We start from the raw sequence: 15,519 nt of genomic DNA on the forward strand, positions 1-15,519 counted from the left end.
TAAGCATGATAACCTCTTCAAATAGCCCTTTTAATATTCATTTCCAGGGTATTTGTTTATTTTGTGATTTGTTAGTACCTTTACCAAACAAGAAGCAGCAGAGACTTGATAAAAGAAAAAATTTAATTTAAAACTTTTTTCTACTGAGCTAATTTTAACAAACAAATCAGGAGAAGAATGTCATCCTTTCACTTTAGAGACAGGTTGCCCTGGGACCAGTGCTTTGTGCAGCATAGTTGAGACTCTAGACGCAGTTTGTTTCTATGGCCATTGACGTTTCTTTGCCTCAAGGTGGCAGAGTTGAGATGAGACAATATTCTATCAAGAATTCTTTAAAGAAATTCCATTTCCTTTTGGAAGGACTAAGTAATTAGTTTGAGTTGATGGGTAGGTAAGGGCTTGGCATAGATGTTAACTACAGTATTATTTTTTATTTGCTCTGGGCCAGGTTTGAGCTTGGGATTTCATGTGTATTACCTCATTGCAGCCTCACATCAGTACTGAAAGATTGATCTTATATTTTGATCTACAGTTCTACTCTGTAGGTGAAATTATTGAGGCTTAAACAATTTTTTGTAGCTTCTCCAGTTAGAGATGGATTTCTAATTCAGTCTGACTCCAGAGCCCATGATCTTATCACCTCCCCACCATCATCTTGCTTCCTTGACCCTTTCTTTCCCTGTGCTGAGTATCATAAGGCTGCAGGGTGGGTGGTTTCCCTCCTTTTTTCTAGATGTGTGGTTATTGGATAGGGGTCATGATTCTTACCTGTTGGAGAATTATGAGCCTGTATTTTTAAAGGGTGGATTGTATTGTTAACAATTTGTTGTTCTTTCAGTTTGAGCTGCTGAAGCATCAGAAACTCAAGGACCAGAATATCTTTGTCTCCCGGACCAGGCTGTGCCTGCACAATCTCCCAAAGGCCGTGGATGACAAACGGCTCAGAAAGCTGCTGCTGAATGCCACTGGAGGGGAGAAGGGGGTGCGCATCAAGGAGGTGAGAGTTGGCCCTGCCCACTCAGAACTTAGGTACTCATCCTGGGTCAGATCGAGTATTTCGTTCAGGCTGTGGTGCTGGCAGATTGACAGATTTTCTTTTGGACACACTGTCAGCAGACAAGGCTGAGTTTGGTGATTTTTATGGTTTTTTGGGGTTGAAAATTTTTTTTTTTACCTCTTCTAAGAACTGCCTTTCACATCTGACCAAATTGCAGCAGAATGTGAGGAAGTCTCTGCCCTCATGAATTAATTTAGCAAGCATTTATTGAATACCTGCTGTGTTCTCAGCATTATACCAGGTGCTGTAAGGTTAGTTTTCTTGCAGAGAAAATAATCTGTGTGCTTTGCTCTTTAGAAGGGCGTTTCACTACCGTATAGGCTCTTACCCTGTAGTAAGAGTCCTCAGTGCCCCGTGGTGAGCGTAGGGGGCCACCGGGTCTTCAGCAGTTGTGCTAGACAAACTCTGGATTCACACCAAGACTTGGTTAGGCTCTGTGTGCGTACAGAAAGCTCTCCTCTGCTCCCACGACAGCCCTGCGTACCTCTGTCATAGTGCTGACTGCTGCATGTCCTGTGATGGTCTGCTGGTCATTGCTCCCCACCAGGCTGAGCTCTCGGAGAGCAGGCGTTATCTCATTGTGCCCAGTTCTTGGCATAATACCTGGCACACAGTCATCTCTTGATTAGTGTTTATTGAATCAGTAACCTAGCCAGTATTATGAATCTGCTTTGCTCTGATTCATCACCGTAAACTATTTTCCTACTCCTGGAAATCCTCTTCAAAATGTAAGGTATTGGTATTCAGGGAATTCCAGGAGAGAATATGAACATGTCAGCACGTAGCCGACACCACTCTTGGTAAAACTTGGTAACTGTTCAGCTGTTACTGGCATAGGGGTGAGTTGTGTAATTTCTCACTTAACATCCACAATACTTAGGAAGAGTCTGCACATTTAACACCTGCCATCATTTAGAGAAATGTATGTGTGTTTTACAATATTTGCATTATATTGAATTTTCTCTTTAATTCTTTCATATGTGTAAATATCGTGTCTCAGTAAGATAGTAAGCCTCTTGAGGATAGGAGCCTCATTTTATGCTTTCTTTTTTTTTTTTTTTAAATAAATTTATTTATTTTATTTATATATATTTTTGGCTGTATTGGGTCTCCGTTGCTGCGCGCGGGCTTTTTCTAGTTGTGGCGAGAGGGGGCTACTCTTCGTTGCGGTGCGCAGGCTTCTCATTGCGGTGGCTTCTCTCGTTGTGGAGCACGGGCTCTAGGCACACGAGCTTCAGTAGTTGTGGCACGTGGGCTCAGTAGTTGTGGCTCGTGGGCTCTAGAGCGCAGTCTCAGGAGTTGTGGCGCACGGGCTTAGTTGCTCCGCGGCATGTGGGATCTTCTCGGACCAGGGCTTGAACCCGTGTCCCCTGCATTGGCAGGCGGATTCTTAACCACTGCGCCACCAGGGAAGCCCTATGCTTTCTTGATTATCCTACAGTACGTGGCACAGTTCTAGGCACAGAGTAGATACCGGACACACACCAAATGCAGCATCCATGTGTATCCAATACCTAGACTTCTCTGTTACATGACAACTACAGCTTCCAGGAGTAAAAGCATGTAAACAATCAGTTTTCCCAAAATATCCTGCTGTTCCTCGGTGCCCCAGGATGCCTATTACAGCTTAAGGATTTAGGGAAAAATCACACCAGAGAGGATCTGAACTCTGAGCAAAGACGGCTGAAGCTCCTTCCTGTATTTCTGAGGCTATATGTTGGGCAGGATCTTCCCCATACCTGAATTGTCTTTCTTATCTACAGCCATCAGGCCCTTATCCTTCCCTTCTTCAGTAATTTCCTTTCTGAGTGGTTTCTTCAGTGAGGAGATCCACAGACGGCTTTTTAGCCTCAGTGCTAACTTATACAACCTCAAGTACCATGTACCTCTCAGCTTGTGTGTATTGTCGTGTCAACAGTTAGCTATTATAATTTTTCCTTGGGAAGTTTATTTTATTTACATGCTTATTTGTGGGTCTGTGTTGATGTCTGTAAGCTCTTAGAAAGCAAGAAAATATCTGTTTAACTCGTTTTGTGCTCTCCGTAGGTGTATTCTAATAAAACAGACATTCATAAGTGCTATTCCAGTAAAACTGTTGTGATGGTGACATATATGAAAACTGTTCCAATAACCTGATTTCTTGTTGAAGCTGTTAAGGATCTTTATCCTCTAATTACTGATTCTTTTTCTTGTTCTACTCGTAGTGTCGGGTAATGCGAGGCCTTAAAGGAGCTCATGGGAAAATTAACGGTCAGTCCTTGGGCTATGCCTTTGCAGAGTTCCAGGAGCACGAGCATGCCCTGGCAGCCCTACGCCACATCAACAACAATCCAGAAATCTTTGGGCCTCAGAAGGTGAGCCTCATCCTGTTGGGGGGGGGAGCATGTTCCTCTGAGGGCCATTTGCAGAAAACCCTCTGACGTTTGTATGGTGGGTAAGAGTGGCAAGGCGTTGGAGGAGTGATCAGTGATTCAGGTGATAAGGTGATTAGAAGGAACACTAAACTGGATAGACTGCTTGCAGAACTGGCCCCTTGCCTTTAAGTAGAGTGAAGTGAGCAGCATCCTCTGACTTGCAAGAAAGACGGTAGTGGTGGGACGATAGCTCAGCTCATTGCATGCAGAGATTAAGAAATCTAATGAATGACTTTCTGTCCCCTTCTGCCACAGAGACCAATAGTGGAGTTCTCTTTGGAAGATCGAAGGAAACTTAAAATAAAGGAACTGAGGATCCAGCGCAGCCTGGTACAGAACTGAAATGTTTTTTCTGTCTTTGTTTTTTAAATTGTAGTAGTATACACATAAACTTTACTATTTTTAAGTGTACAGTTCAGTTCAAACAATTTTTTTTTCAGGCCATATTTAAACTCCTGTTTTGTTCAGTTTGCGGTTCTGCCCCCTTAAAGTAGGTCTCTTCCTCGTTAGGTTCTTTGTTACCCTTTACTTTTAGTTCCCTAGAACTCTGCAGGCCACCTCTCTTCTGCTGGCCTGGCTTGTGATAGCTCCACAGAACGGGGAGGAAGGAGAGAGGAGAATCAGACTGATGTTATTACCAATCAGCAGTGCTTGTACTGCAGTGTTTGGTGATGGTACGTGTCAAAATTAATAGCCAAGGTTAAGTTTTACATTACCTGTAGATTTCAGCTATCTCTTCCATAATTCTGTTTTCTTCTTAGATGGCTCCAGAAGTGTGATGCCTGATAGTTTTTTTTTTTTTTTTTTTTTTTTAATTTTTTTTTTTTATAGCTACTTTATTTATTTATTTATTTATTTTTTTGGCTGTGTTGGGTCTTCGGTTCGTGCGAGGGCTTTCTCTGGTTACGGCAAGTGGGGGCCACTCTTCATCGCGGTGCGGGGACCGCTCTTCATCGCGGTGCGCGGGCCTCTCACTATCGCGGCCTCTCCCGTTGCGGGGCACAGGCTCCAGACGCGCAGGCTCAGTAGTTGTGGCTCACGGGCCCAGCTGCTCCGTGGCATGCGGGATCTTCCCAGACCAGGGCTCAAACCCGTGTCCCCTGCATTAGCAGGCAGATTCTCAACCACTGCGCCACCAGGGAAGCCCACCTGATAGTTTTAGTACTTTTTTTAATCTAGTGTAGTATAGAGGAAAGAACAGGGACTTTGGGAACAAGAATATTCATGTTCAAACTCAGGCTCTGCCCCTTTCTGAGTTCCTTGGCAAGTTATTACCTCTCTCAGCTTCAGTTTCTAGTTTGTAAAAATAGGATTAACATCATCTATGTTATATGGTTGATGAGGATTAAATGAGGTAACGCGTGTAAGTTGTCTCGCATACTACACAGTCAGCACACAGTCAGTACTCATTCTCTTACCCATCTTGCCGCAGGACATAGAAGGCCAGGTTATTCTTGACACCATAACTCTTACAGATCTCATTGATATTATACCTTAACTTGCGTATATACCAAACATTTGCAGTGTTTTGGTGTCTTTATGGTGTATATCATGAGCATGACTTTTATAAATTTATTTATTTATTTATTTTTGCTGCGTTGGGTCTTCGTTGCTGCACACGGGTTTTCTATAGTTGCGCCGAGCAGGGGCTACTCTTTGTTGTAGTGCACGGGCTTCTCATTGCATTGGCTTCTTATATTGCGGAGCACAGGCTCTAGGTGCGCGGGCTTCAGTAGTTGTGGCACGTGGTCTCAGTGGTTGTGGCTCGCGGGCTCTAGAGTGCAGGCTCAGTAGTTGTGGCGCACGGGCTTAGTTGGTCCACGGCATGTGGGATCTTCCCGGACCAGGGCTCGAACCCATGTCCCCTGCATTGGCAGGCGGATTCTTAACCATTGCTCCACCAGGGAAGCCCTGAGCATGACTTTTAGAGGAGCAGTATCAGTGGTTAATACAATGGCCCTGGGTTGGAAAAACCTGAGTTCTGGTTATTATTATTCAAGGCAGCTTTATTATTGTAGTTATAGAATTATTTACTGCCTAAGTCAGAGGTGATTCTGTAGCTACTGGCTTAAAAAAAAATTCAGGTTGCCTTATTTGTTGCCTACATTTATGTACATACTGATCTTTCTGTGTAAAAGTGTTCCTCTCCGCTGACTCAAGGATACTTCTACTCAGTTTCCATACTCATATTCCACAAGTAGCATTTCCTCATCTCTCTCAAAAGAGATAAGACTTTATTACATGTACTACATGAAGTTCCTTAAACTTTTTTTTAGTTTTTTACTTTGTGGATGTCTCTTTTCTCCACTGGGCTGTGAGTGCTAAAAGGTAGACACTTCATTCTGTCCATCTGTACCCTTACCACTTAGAGACTGGCACATAAGAGGCATATACTAGATCTTTGTTGTGTCAGTGTGCCTATCTAGATTTCTGAGGTGAAAAGGACAAAATAACATTATTATTACTACATTAATTTCACATGAATCTTCTTTTTCTTCCCCCACTTCAGTGCAAAATAAATCTGTAACATACTTTATGTCTTCCTTCTCATGTCATCTTTTCCTTATCTTCATTTCATTTATCTTTTCTCTAATGTTTTTCCTTTCTCTGTGTGGATTCGAGTTTCTGACCTGTCATTTCCCCTCCCTTAATACATTCATTTAGTATTTCTTGCAAGGCAGGTCTACCAGTGATAAATTTCTTTAAAGTTTTTTTTTTTTTGGCCTCACTGTGCATATTGTGGGATCCTAGTTCCCCAATGAGGGCTCGTACCCAGGCCCCTGGCAGTGAGAGCACTGAGTCCTAACCATGGACTGCCGGGGAATTCCCAGATTTCTTTAATTTTTGTTTGTCTGAGAAAGTTTTTGTTTTTCCTTCACTTCTGAAGGATAATTACACGGGTAAAGAATTCTAAGTTGGTGATTTTTTTCCCCCAAACTTTAAATATTTCATTCTGTTCTCTTCTTGCTTATATGGTTTCTGAAGGGAGATCCAATGTAATCTTTTTTTTTTAATCCAATGTAATCTTAACTTTGTTCCTCTGTAGGTAATGTATTTTCCCTACCTCTGGCTTCTTTCAAGATTTTCTCCTTGATTTTCTGCTGTTTGATATGATATGCCTAGATGTACTTTTTTCTTTTTCTTTTTTTTAATATCCTGTTTGGTTTTTGGCTGAGCTTCCTGGATCTGTGGTTTAGTGTCTGTCCTTAAAGTTTGGAAATCTTTAGCTCTTATTACTTCAAATATTTCTCTTCTTTCTTCTCATTCCCATTATACATTTGTTACACCTTTGGTAATTGTCCCATGCTACTGGCCTATTTTCTACTGGCTTTTGCATTTTGGACATACCTGTACTTTTCCCCTATTTCTGCGTGTGGAAAGGGAAATGGTTGTTTTATGTCCCCCACCCAGTAACCATCTGTTACTATTTCAGGGCCTGTGAACTACTTGCATTCACTTTCCTATAGTCTCTAACTGTTTGGGGGAAGAATTCCCCTTCTCTCACTAGCTCATTCCTCTTCTGAGTATTTCCAGCAAATAAACCTCACCTAGTAACTAAATGGCATTCTCTTGTCTTATGCAGCAAAAAGTGAAACCCAGGTCGGCAACTGGTGAGCAGCCCCAGCAAGAACAACCAGAGCTTGGAAAAAAACAGCAACAGAAAACAGCTCAGAACCACATGCATCAACAAAGCAAGGCCCCCACGGAGCAGGAGGAGAAGGCAGGATCTGTCTCGTGGACAGGCTTCCAGACCAAGGCCGAAGTGGAGCACGTGGAGCTGTCTGATGGGAAGAAGAGAAGAAAGGTCCTGGTGCTCCCCTCACACCGAGGCCCCAAAATTAGGTGAGATGCAGGATGGCGGCTCAGAGGGTTTGTTTTGCTTCGCCCTTTTTCCTCTTTGTGGCTTCGTTTGGATGAAAGGGAAGCTTAGTGTGCGCCAGTCCCGCATGAAGTATCTCTACCCCCGCACAGTCACTCTTGGACCAAATGGAGGCCGGAACAGGACCGGCAGAGGGGGCCTCAGAGGAGCCTTCCAGTGCGGGCTTTCATGCGATTTTTCTCCTCTTCTGAAGAGCTTCCTCCTGTCCTGATGGCGGTCTCTGTCAGCTGAGGCCCATCTACTTGAGGTTTCTGTTTGGGACAACAGATGAGTGCTGTCAACAGAAGTCGATCTTGACAAAATTTTTGTTAAGTATATGAGGGTTTTTGAGATCCCCTTGAGGTTTTAAGCCAAAACAAAAAGACAAGTATACAGATGTTGAGCCATAGGACATTCTGTTGCAGTATCCCTTTTTAGCATGATTTCTCATGGGCTTAGAAAGAGCCAGTGTAAGAAAAGGCACTTTATCTTTTGGGCTGAGAAAAATCTCAGGGGTCCCAATTAGAGGAGGAACTCAGGGTGGCACTTGACCATATTGTTTCAGGTTACGGGACAAAGGCAAAATGAAGCCTCTCCCTCCCAAGAAGGCAAACCCCCAGATAAACCACTGGAAGCAAGAGAAGCAGAAATTATCTTCCAAGCAGGTAAGTTCTGTAGGCCCTGAGGCTTCGGCATGGCACAGCTCTGCTGGGGTCGGCAGCCGCTTGTGCCGTGATTAGTTGTGCAGAAGGAAAGGGCTTCTAGATTGCAGTTATGTACAGGATTGCAGCTTTTTAGAGGATGTGGAGGTACACGGTCCTAAAAGTGGGGAGAAAAAACGAACCCCATGTATTGGTTACTCTGCTTCAACAATTATCTTGTTTTACCTACCCCCCCACCCCACCCCACCCTGTGAATATATTAAAGCGAATTCTACTTCACTTGTAAATGTGCCTCATGTGGAAATGAGGCGTATTGCTCAGAAAAATATCTCTGAATTCATCTCGAGCTGATCAGGCCTTAAACACACATATACACAAACACATATTATGCCATCATCACATCTAATGAAATTAATAAGAAGCTCTTAATAGCTAATATGTAACCCATATTAAAACGTTCCCAGTTGCCTCAAAAATACATTTTTTAAAAAAATTTATTTATTTTTGGCTGCGTTGCATCTTCGTTGCTGTGCACGGGCTTTCTCTAGTTGCTGCGAGCAGGGGCTGCTCTTCCTTGCGGTGCGCGGGCTTCTCATTGCTGTGGCTTCTCTTGTTGCAGAGCACGGGCTCTAGGCATGTGGGCTTCAGTAGTTGTGGCACGTGGGCTTCAGTAGTTGTGGCACATGGGCTCAGTAGTTTTGGCTCACAGGCTCTAGAGCACAGGCTCAGTAGTTGTGGCGCACGGGCTTAGTTGCTCCGCGGCATGTGGGATCTTCCCGGACCAGGGCTTGAACCTGTGTCCCCTGCATTGGCAGGCAGATTCTTAACCACTGTGCCACCAGGGAAGCCCAAAAATACATTTTTTAAGTTGGTTAGTATGAATCAGGTTCCAAACAAAGTCCACATGTTACACTCGGAATTTTTTTTTGGCCATGCCCCACACACAGCTTGTGGGATCTTAGTTCCCCGACCAGGTTTTGAACCTGGGCCACGGCAGTGAAAGCGCAGAATCCTAACCACTGGACCGCCAGGGAATTCCTTATACTTCGTTTTTAAATCTCTTAAATCTTTTTTTTTCCCCTATAATATCCAGTCTTCCTTACATCCAGCCCGATTTTTTCCATGCAGTTAATTTGTTGGATAAGCCAGGTCCTTAGCCTTAGAATGTATTACATTTTGAATTTAGTTGCTTTCTTCCTTGTGCTGTCATTTAACTTGTTCCTCTAACACCCCATGTTGCCTACAAACTGGTTGTTAGATCTAGAGGCTTGATTAGATTCAAGTTCAGTTTTCTTGGTGAGAGTATTTCATAGGTGGTGCTGTGTGCTTTCTGTTGCATTGCACCATAAGGTGCATAGTGTCTGGTTGCCCCATTTTTAGTGATGCTGTGATTCATCAGTAAGTTTAGGAATTGTCTACCTTATCCCTCCATTTGTAAAGTCCCCCATCAGCCTCCCACCTAAGGGTCTTAGCACCCACTGATGATTGCTATCTAGATCCATATTTCAATACGAGTTGCAGAATGGTAATTTTCTAATTTTATCAACGCTTTTGTGTTTTTTAAGAAGAATTCTAGAAAAAAGAATCTTCCCTCGTCAACTGTTTGGTTCCCATGAAATATCATTTGTGTAGGAAAGGCAGGGTAAATACTTGATTTTGTTTTTTTCCTTTTATCAGTTTCCAGAGTAATGAGTTGTTGCCCTACCAACCTCCTCTGATGACCAGTAAGATTTTTTTTAGTATTGTGAATTCCTGAGTTTTTATGTACTTGATGTGTTTCAGTCAGATGCAGTCATTATTCTTGTCCCATCTGAGGCCAGCAGAAACCCCTTCAGGTTGACTACTGAGTCCTTCTGACATGACCCTGTCTTTTTTTTTTTTTTTTTTTTTTAATTAATTAATTAATTTATTTATTTATTTTTTGGCTGTGTTGGGTCTTCGTTTCTGTGCGAGGGCTTTCTCCAGTTGCGGCGAGCGGGGGCCACTCTTCATCGCGGTGCGCGGGCCTCTCACTATCGCGGCCTCTCTTGTTGCGGAGCACAGGCTCCAGACGCGCAGGCTCAGTAGTTGTGGCTCACGGGCCTAGCTGCTCCGTGGCATGTGGGATCCTCCCAGACCAGGGCTGGAACCCGTGTCCCCTGCATCAGCAGGCAGACTCTCAACCACTGCGCCACCAGGGAAGCCCATGACCCTGTCTTTGATAGTGTCCTTACTTTCTAGTACGACCGGATGTCCCAACGTATCTATTTCTTCGTCAACCGTGGCATTAGCTTCCAAGGAGCCCTAGTTCTTAATAGAAAGTGGTGGTCCTGCATTCTTGATCATTTGAAGTCAAATTTTCTTTTTTTTCTTGCCTAGTTCCTTTCTTTGAAGGGTACAAAAGCATTAGCTTCTCATCCTACTCAAGAAATCTGTGTCTCTGGGAAGCCTCTGACCCATCAGGCTATCTTATAGAGCTGTCTTTGAAACCCTGTAATTCTTGGTGAGGGAAAGGACGACAAGCAAGACCATCCAGACTTGGGGCTGACTCATCTTGGAGGAGATTCGTGCGAACATTTGGGAATTGAAGGGGGAGAGGCCTTTGAAACACGGTATTTTAGTGGGGCCCTTCTCTTAGGCACTCCTGGTCTGATTTCTTACCAATGGATGATTCTTGCGGGGTCACTGTCTGGAAGTCCCTCTTGTGGTGGACAAGATCTCTGAACCTACTTTCTCCCTTGGCTGGCCTAAGAGTAAGGTAATACTTAATACTTAAAACTGATTATCTTATGTTTCCTTACCTTTCATTTGTAGGTACCTAGGAAGAAAGCTAAGGGAAACAAGACAGAAATTCGCTTCAACCAGCTGGTCGAACAATATAAGCAGAAGTTATTGGGACCTTCTAAAGGAGCTCCTCTTGCAAAGAGGAGCAAATGGTTTGACAGTTGATGATGCTAGCAGACTGGGTAAGAAGCTGGATTGTGTGTTTCTGGGTAAAGCCTCCCCGTCTCCCCCATGTCATTACTGAGGGAAGGAAACTCCTTGAGTGCACTGCCACTTTGGGGCACTGCGACTGGGGCACATCTAAACTTTGGTCCCTCCCTGGTGTGTGGTTAGATAACCACAAAGAGGAATCTCAGAAAAACATGGTGATGCTTCTTGCATATTTTGTGTGAAGTTGTGTTTATAATTCTTATCCATTTTAATTCTTTGTTGCTCAAATGGGAACAATTATAAAAAGCATTCTTGACTGCTGAATTTTTAAGATGTATATTTTGTTAAGTGTCTTCTCTAAATGAGATATTTTGTGGCTTTTTGAATAACAGACTCTCCTTTCTAATATATGGGAATCCTTTATTATTTATAAATGTTTTTGATATTCCTAACTCTAATTCAGGCATGTAGTCCTACATACTGCAGGAATCGATTAAGAAAGAACAGAGAAACATGATTTCCAACCTAATCTTTGAGGGTGGGAGAAACTTGGAAAGTAATTGAGGGCATGGGACCTGGCCAGGAGCAACACCTGATAATTGTTTGCCAAATGAGTGGGTAATTGTTGGTAGTTAACTAGAAATCAGTTGGCAGTGGCCCACAGACACTAGCCTGGGTGGTGCTAACCTGCATTTCCTCTCTTGCAGCACCTCCTCCTGAGGACTCAAGAGAGGTGGTGGGTGGTGGAGAGAGCAGTGAGCATGGCCAGAGAAAGAGTTGGAAATACAGCACAAAGCTCTTAATTCCCCAGTCCAGTCTAGTGCCATAGTAAGTGATGCTTTCTTCAGAACCATTGCTGACCTAGGGATATGGCTGTTTCATTGCAGTATCTTGGGAAACCAGCGAATGCTCAGAAATGCCCTTAATTGGTTTAAAGATGGGTAAAAGAGAGACCATGAAATACTGAAACCTTTTGGAGAGAACTAAAGGACAGAGGCTGTATCTCCAGAGTTACCTTGAGACAGTGCGACTTGGGCAGTTCGAAATATTCTGGCAGCAGCTTGGCAACCCATCAACCCTAGGATGACCTGTACTCTGTGAGGGAGTCAGACACTTTATTAAAGGTGTAAATAGAAGATCCACAGCCTGCCCGGCCTCTGATCTGTTTTCCCTTGGCCAGCTGTCTGCTCACCACACACTTTTTCCCATAGTGTACAAATATCTATAAATTAACATTTAAAAATAATCTTAACATTTAGGATAAGATAAAAATTGGGGTTCATTTCAGATAGCTTTGCCAGATTTTCTTAGATCCAGATTTTTCTCCTGACAGGTTTAGCAGCCCAGTATGTTTAAAACATCATTCAACTGCTGGAAGAGTTACTGCACAGTTCTTTTCTTTTTTTTTTTTTGCCTTTATTTTATTTTATTAAATGATGTTTGAATCACTAAATTAAAAAAATACATATTGCTGAACGTTTACAATGACAATTTTGCATTTCTCCATATACTTTATCATATAATGATATCATATGTTTTCTAAATTTCTTAAATCTATATTTAAGATACAACTATATAATAAGAATCCCAAGGAAAACAAAACTTAAACCTCAAAATTAATTGTTCATCCCATTACTATTTAAGCTGCTAATTTTTGCCCATTAAAACTCCTTTTTTTATGCATATTTAAAAATCCACATACTAGTTTCATTTTCATTTAAAAAGTCACTCTTTAATATATAACTTTCAGCATATGGTTATTTGTGAATATAATTTTGCAAAAAATTATCTTATGTCTGATAGTTTACTTTTGAAATTATTTAGAAAGCTTAAAGATGCAAAAGAAAAATAGCAAATCGGATTATATAATCTGCATACATAAAAGATTTGCATTGAACTAAATCACAGAGGCAGTTTTGGTGAATTCGTATTCAATATTGTCTTCACTTTATTACTCAAGAATATTTCTGAGCTGGATAGTGTGCCAGAACCCCTATCAGTTTTGTCAGTGAAAAGAGACAAGAGAAAATGTAATTCTGCAGGCAATGTAATAAATAAGTATATACTTTTAAAGAAAAAGGACAAAGAAAATGTAAATTTGGTCTGTCTTCTTACCTATAAAGAAGGTAGGCACAGGAGTAAATTATTTTTTATGTAACATTTATTTCTAAAGGTTTATAAGATATGATTTTAAAATGGGTATATTTTATGGTTTTTATGTTAATTGATACAAACATAGCCAAATACCTATGTGTATAAATTATTTGGCCAGTATCCGCTCACTTCATACCTTTAAGAAAGAGAATATAAGGTCATTTGCAATAATAATAATTAGCTAGTTAATAACATAAAACAAGCTAAAATAATGTTTAAAGAATGTTGACCTGAAAAAGTGTAATGATTCTCAGTGCAGGCGTTCCTATGTGGAACAAATTTTTTTTTTTTTTTTTTTTATTAATTACTTTATTTATTTATTTATTTTTGGCTGTGTTGGGTCTTCGTTTCTGTGCGAGGGCTTTCTCTAGTTGTGGCAAGCGGGGGCCACTCTTCATCGCGGTGCACGGGCCTCTCACTATCGCGGCCTCTCTTGTTGCGGAGCACAGGTTCCAGACGCGCAGGCTCAGTAGTTGTGGCTCACGGGCCCAGTTGCTCCGCGGCATGTGGGATCTTCCCAGACCAGGGCTCGAACCCGTGTCCCCTGCATTAGCAGGCAGATTCTCAACCACTGCGCCACCTGGGAAGCCCTGTGGAACAAATTAATGTGTGATTTACAATACAGTTTAAAAGTACACACACTGCACAGTTCTTTAAAAAAGTAATAAGATGAATCATCCACTTTCTCAACAACCAGATTGCTTGTATGGTGTCCTCCTCTGGGACACCTCACCATGGGTTATCTGGGCATCTTCTTAACGCTTGCCTCAGGAGTATTAATGCAAGGAGAATCATGCTCATTTCTTCACTTCAGAGCCTGATGTTTCGTGAAATGGAGTTTTCTGAATTAAACGTGAAAGTGGAGTTACAGACCGCTTGGTTAAAAAACAACAACAATAACAAACATTTCATTAACATCCAAGACTGAAGGCCATTGATCAAAACTGTCAAGTTTCAGTAGATTTTCCTGCTTGGTTATACAGCAGCCTGACTCAGAGATACTTATTTTAAATAAAGAGTCTTAAGATTGTGTGCTGGCTGTTTCTTTGCTTTTTTGGTGGGGGGCTGTGTGGAGGGGGGTAGATGGGAGACTTGGTAGTTTTGAAGACTCTGCTTTGATCCAGGGTGTATAGTCCCTTGCTCTAGACTTCGCCTGCAGCGAGGATTCTGCTTCAGCTGTCTTGAAGTGAGATCTGCAGCTTCCTCTGTTACAAAGTTAGTGCATGTGAATTCGTTCTTCGAAATACTTCCAAATGTCCTTTGCTATGTATTTGCCTTGAAAAGAGGTTTTCCAGCTAAAAATTCAGAGTGCAGAACCTCAAGGTTCCAGAGATCCCCTTCTCACCATGTATTTAATCTTCAGTCATCTGAGGAAGCAGGAGGTCAAATATGCCTCTGTGAGTGCCGGCCACCCAGAATCTTCAGTCATAGGCCCTCTGGCTGATCCATGTAGCTAGTTCTTTGCTTAATATTCCTCCCACTCACTTTCTGAGAAGTGACTGACAGGCATCTGCCAATTCTGTCATATAAGTGGCAACTCTGCCCACCCAACTTGGAAAGTTCCTGAAACTTCTCCATGGACTGCTCCATCATGGTAGTAGCCACATCATCAGACTGAGGATGCCCAAGATAAGTTTGTATTTCAGTTTGTCTCAGATGATGCTCAACTGTGCTTTCTCTCACTCAGTCCTAACTGGCGCTTAAAGGGCCAGGATGAGGTTGCTTTGTTTCTCTCAGGCAGAGTGAAAATTTCCAGACCTCCCTTTGCCCAAGGTTGACTGATTTAGAAGTTACTTGCATGCATTGTCTTATTTTGGTTCTTTCTTTCTTGTCCTGATGTCTTGTCCTTTCCAGGATTAATTGCAGAGTCTGAGACTGCTCATTGATTGGGGTGTTATTCAGTGGTCTAGACATGGATGAGTTATAGGTACATCTGCAGTTACTTTAGCTTTTGATTCTGAACCTGGTGTTTGGCTGCGGACAGGCTTCTGTGCTTATGAAGTAATATAGTGGGAAGAATGTGAAGGACGCAGACTGATTGAGCCTGGTAACCAGTTCTGAGGAGGAAACTGCAGAGTCACCAGAATACCTTTTGGACAACCCCCAAATGGAGCATCTTGATAGATGGCAAATCCAGTTTTCCTTAGGCTCGTCCACGCTGCCCAGAGCCTGCTGCCTTTTGTCAGATGAATACTTCACTGCTGCAGAGTTAACCCAGAATCTCCTTCCCTGGCCGTTTGATGGAAGGAAAATCCTTTCTGTCCTTGAGGGCAGGGGCTATATTTTACACTTTTCTATGTACCCTGCAATACTTAACAATGATTTACACATAGTAGGAGTTCGTTTAATCCCACTGAACTCACTGGAACAGAAGGCCATCTGGTCCAGGGAGCTGCGTTTGTGAAGGACAACAGAGTCATTTCCTGAGGTGATGTATGTGAAAGGGCCCCAAAATACGAA

General features: G+C 42.4%; 1 protein-coding gene across 4 annotated transcripts in view; it reads left to right on the plus strand.

Annotated features, from left to right (window-relative positions):
- RBM28 (RNA binding motif protein 28) overlaps positions 1 to 12,381 on the plus strand; it is a 30,477-nt gene extending 18,096 nt beyond the window's left edge. For 2 of the 4 annotated variants that reach the window (XM_007177197.3, XM_057550180.1), the window contains exons 14-19: positions 839 to 997; positions 3,262 to 3,411; positions 3,727 to 3,801; positions 7,055 to 7,314; positions 7,896 to 7,995; positions 10,786 to 12,381. In XM_007177197.3, coding sequence (XP_007177259.2) covers positions 839 to 997; positions 3,262 to 3,411; positions 3,727 to 3,801; positions 7,055 to 7,314; positions 7,896 to 7,995; positions 10,786 to 10,920 — 879 coding nt within the window. In that variant the 3' untranslated portion in view covers positions 10,921 to 12,381. The remainder of the gene's footprint in view (positions 1 to 838; positions 998 to 3,261; positions 3,412 to 3,726; positions 3,802 to 7,054; positions 7,315 to 7,895; positions 7,996 to 10,785) is intronic. The other 2 variants (XM_007177198.2, XM_007177199.2) reach the window with 2 other exon arrangements.
- The last annotated feature ends 3,138 nt before the right edge of the window (positions 12,382 to 15,519 follow it).

This window comes from Balaenoptera acutorostrata, chromosome 7 (genome assembly GCF_949987535.1).
Source record: "Balaenoptera acutorostrata chromosome 7, mBalAcu1.1, whole genome shotgun sequence".
Classification (NCBI taxonomy): Eukaryota; Metazoa; Chordata; class Mammalia; order Artiodactyla; family Balaenopteridae; genus Balaenoptera; species Balaenoptera acutorostrata.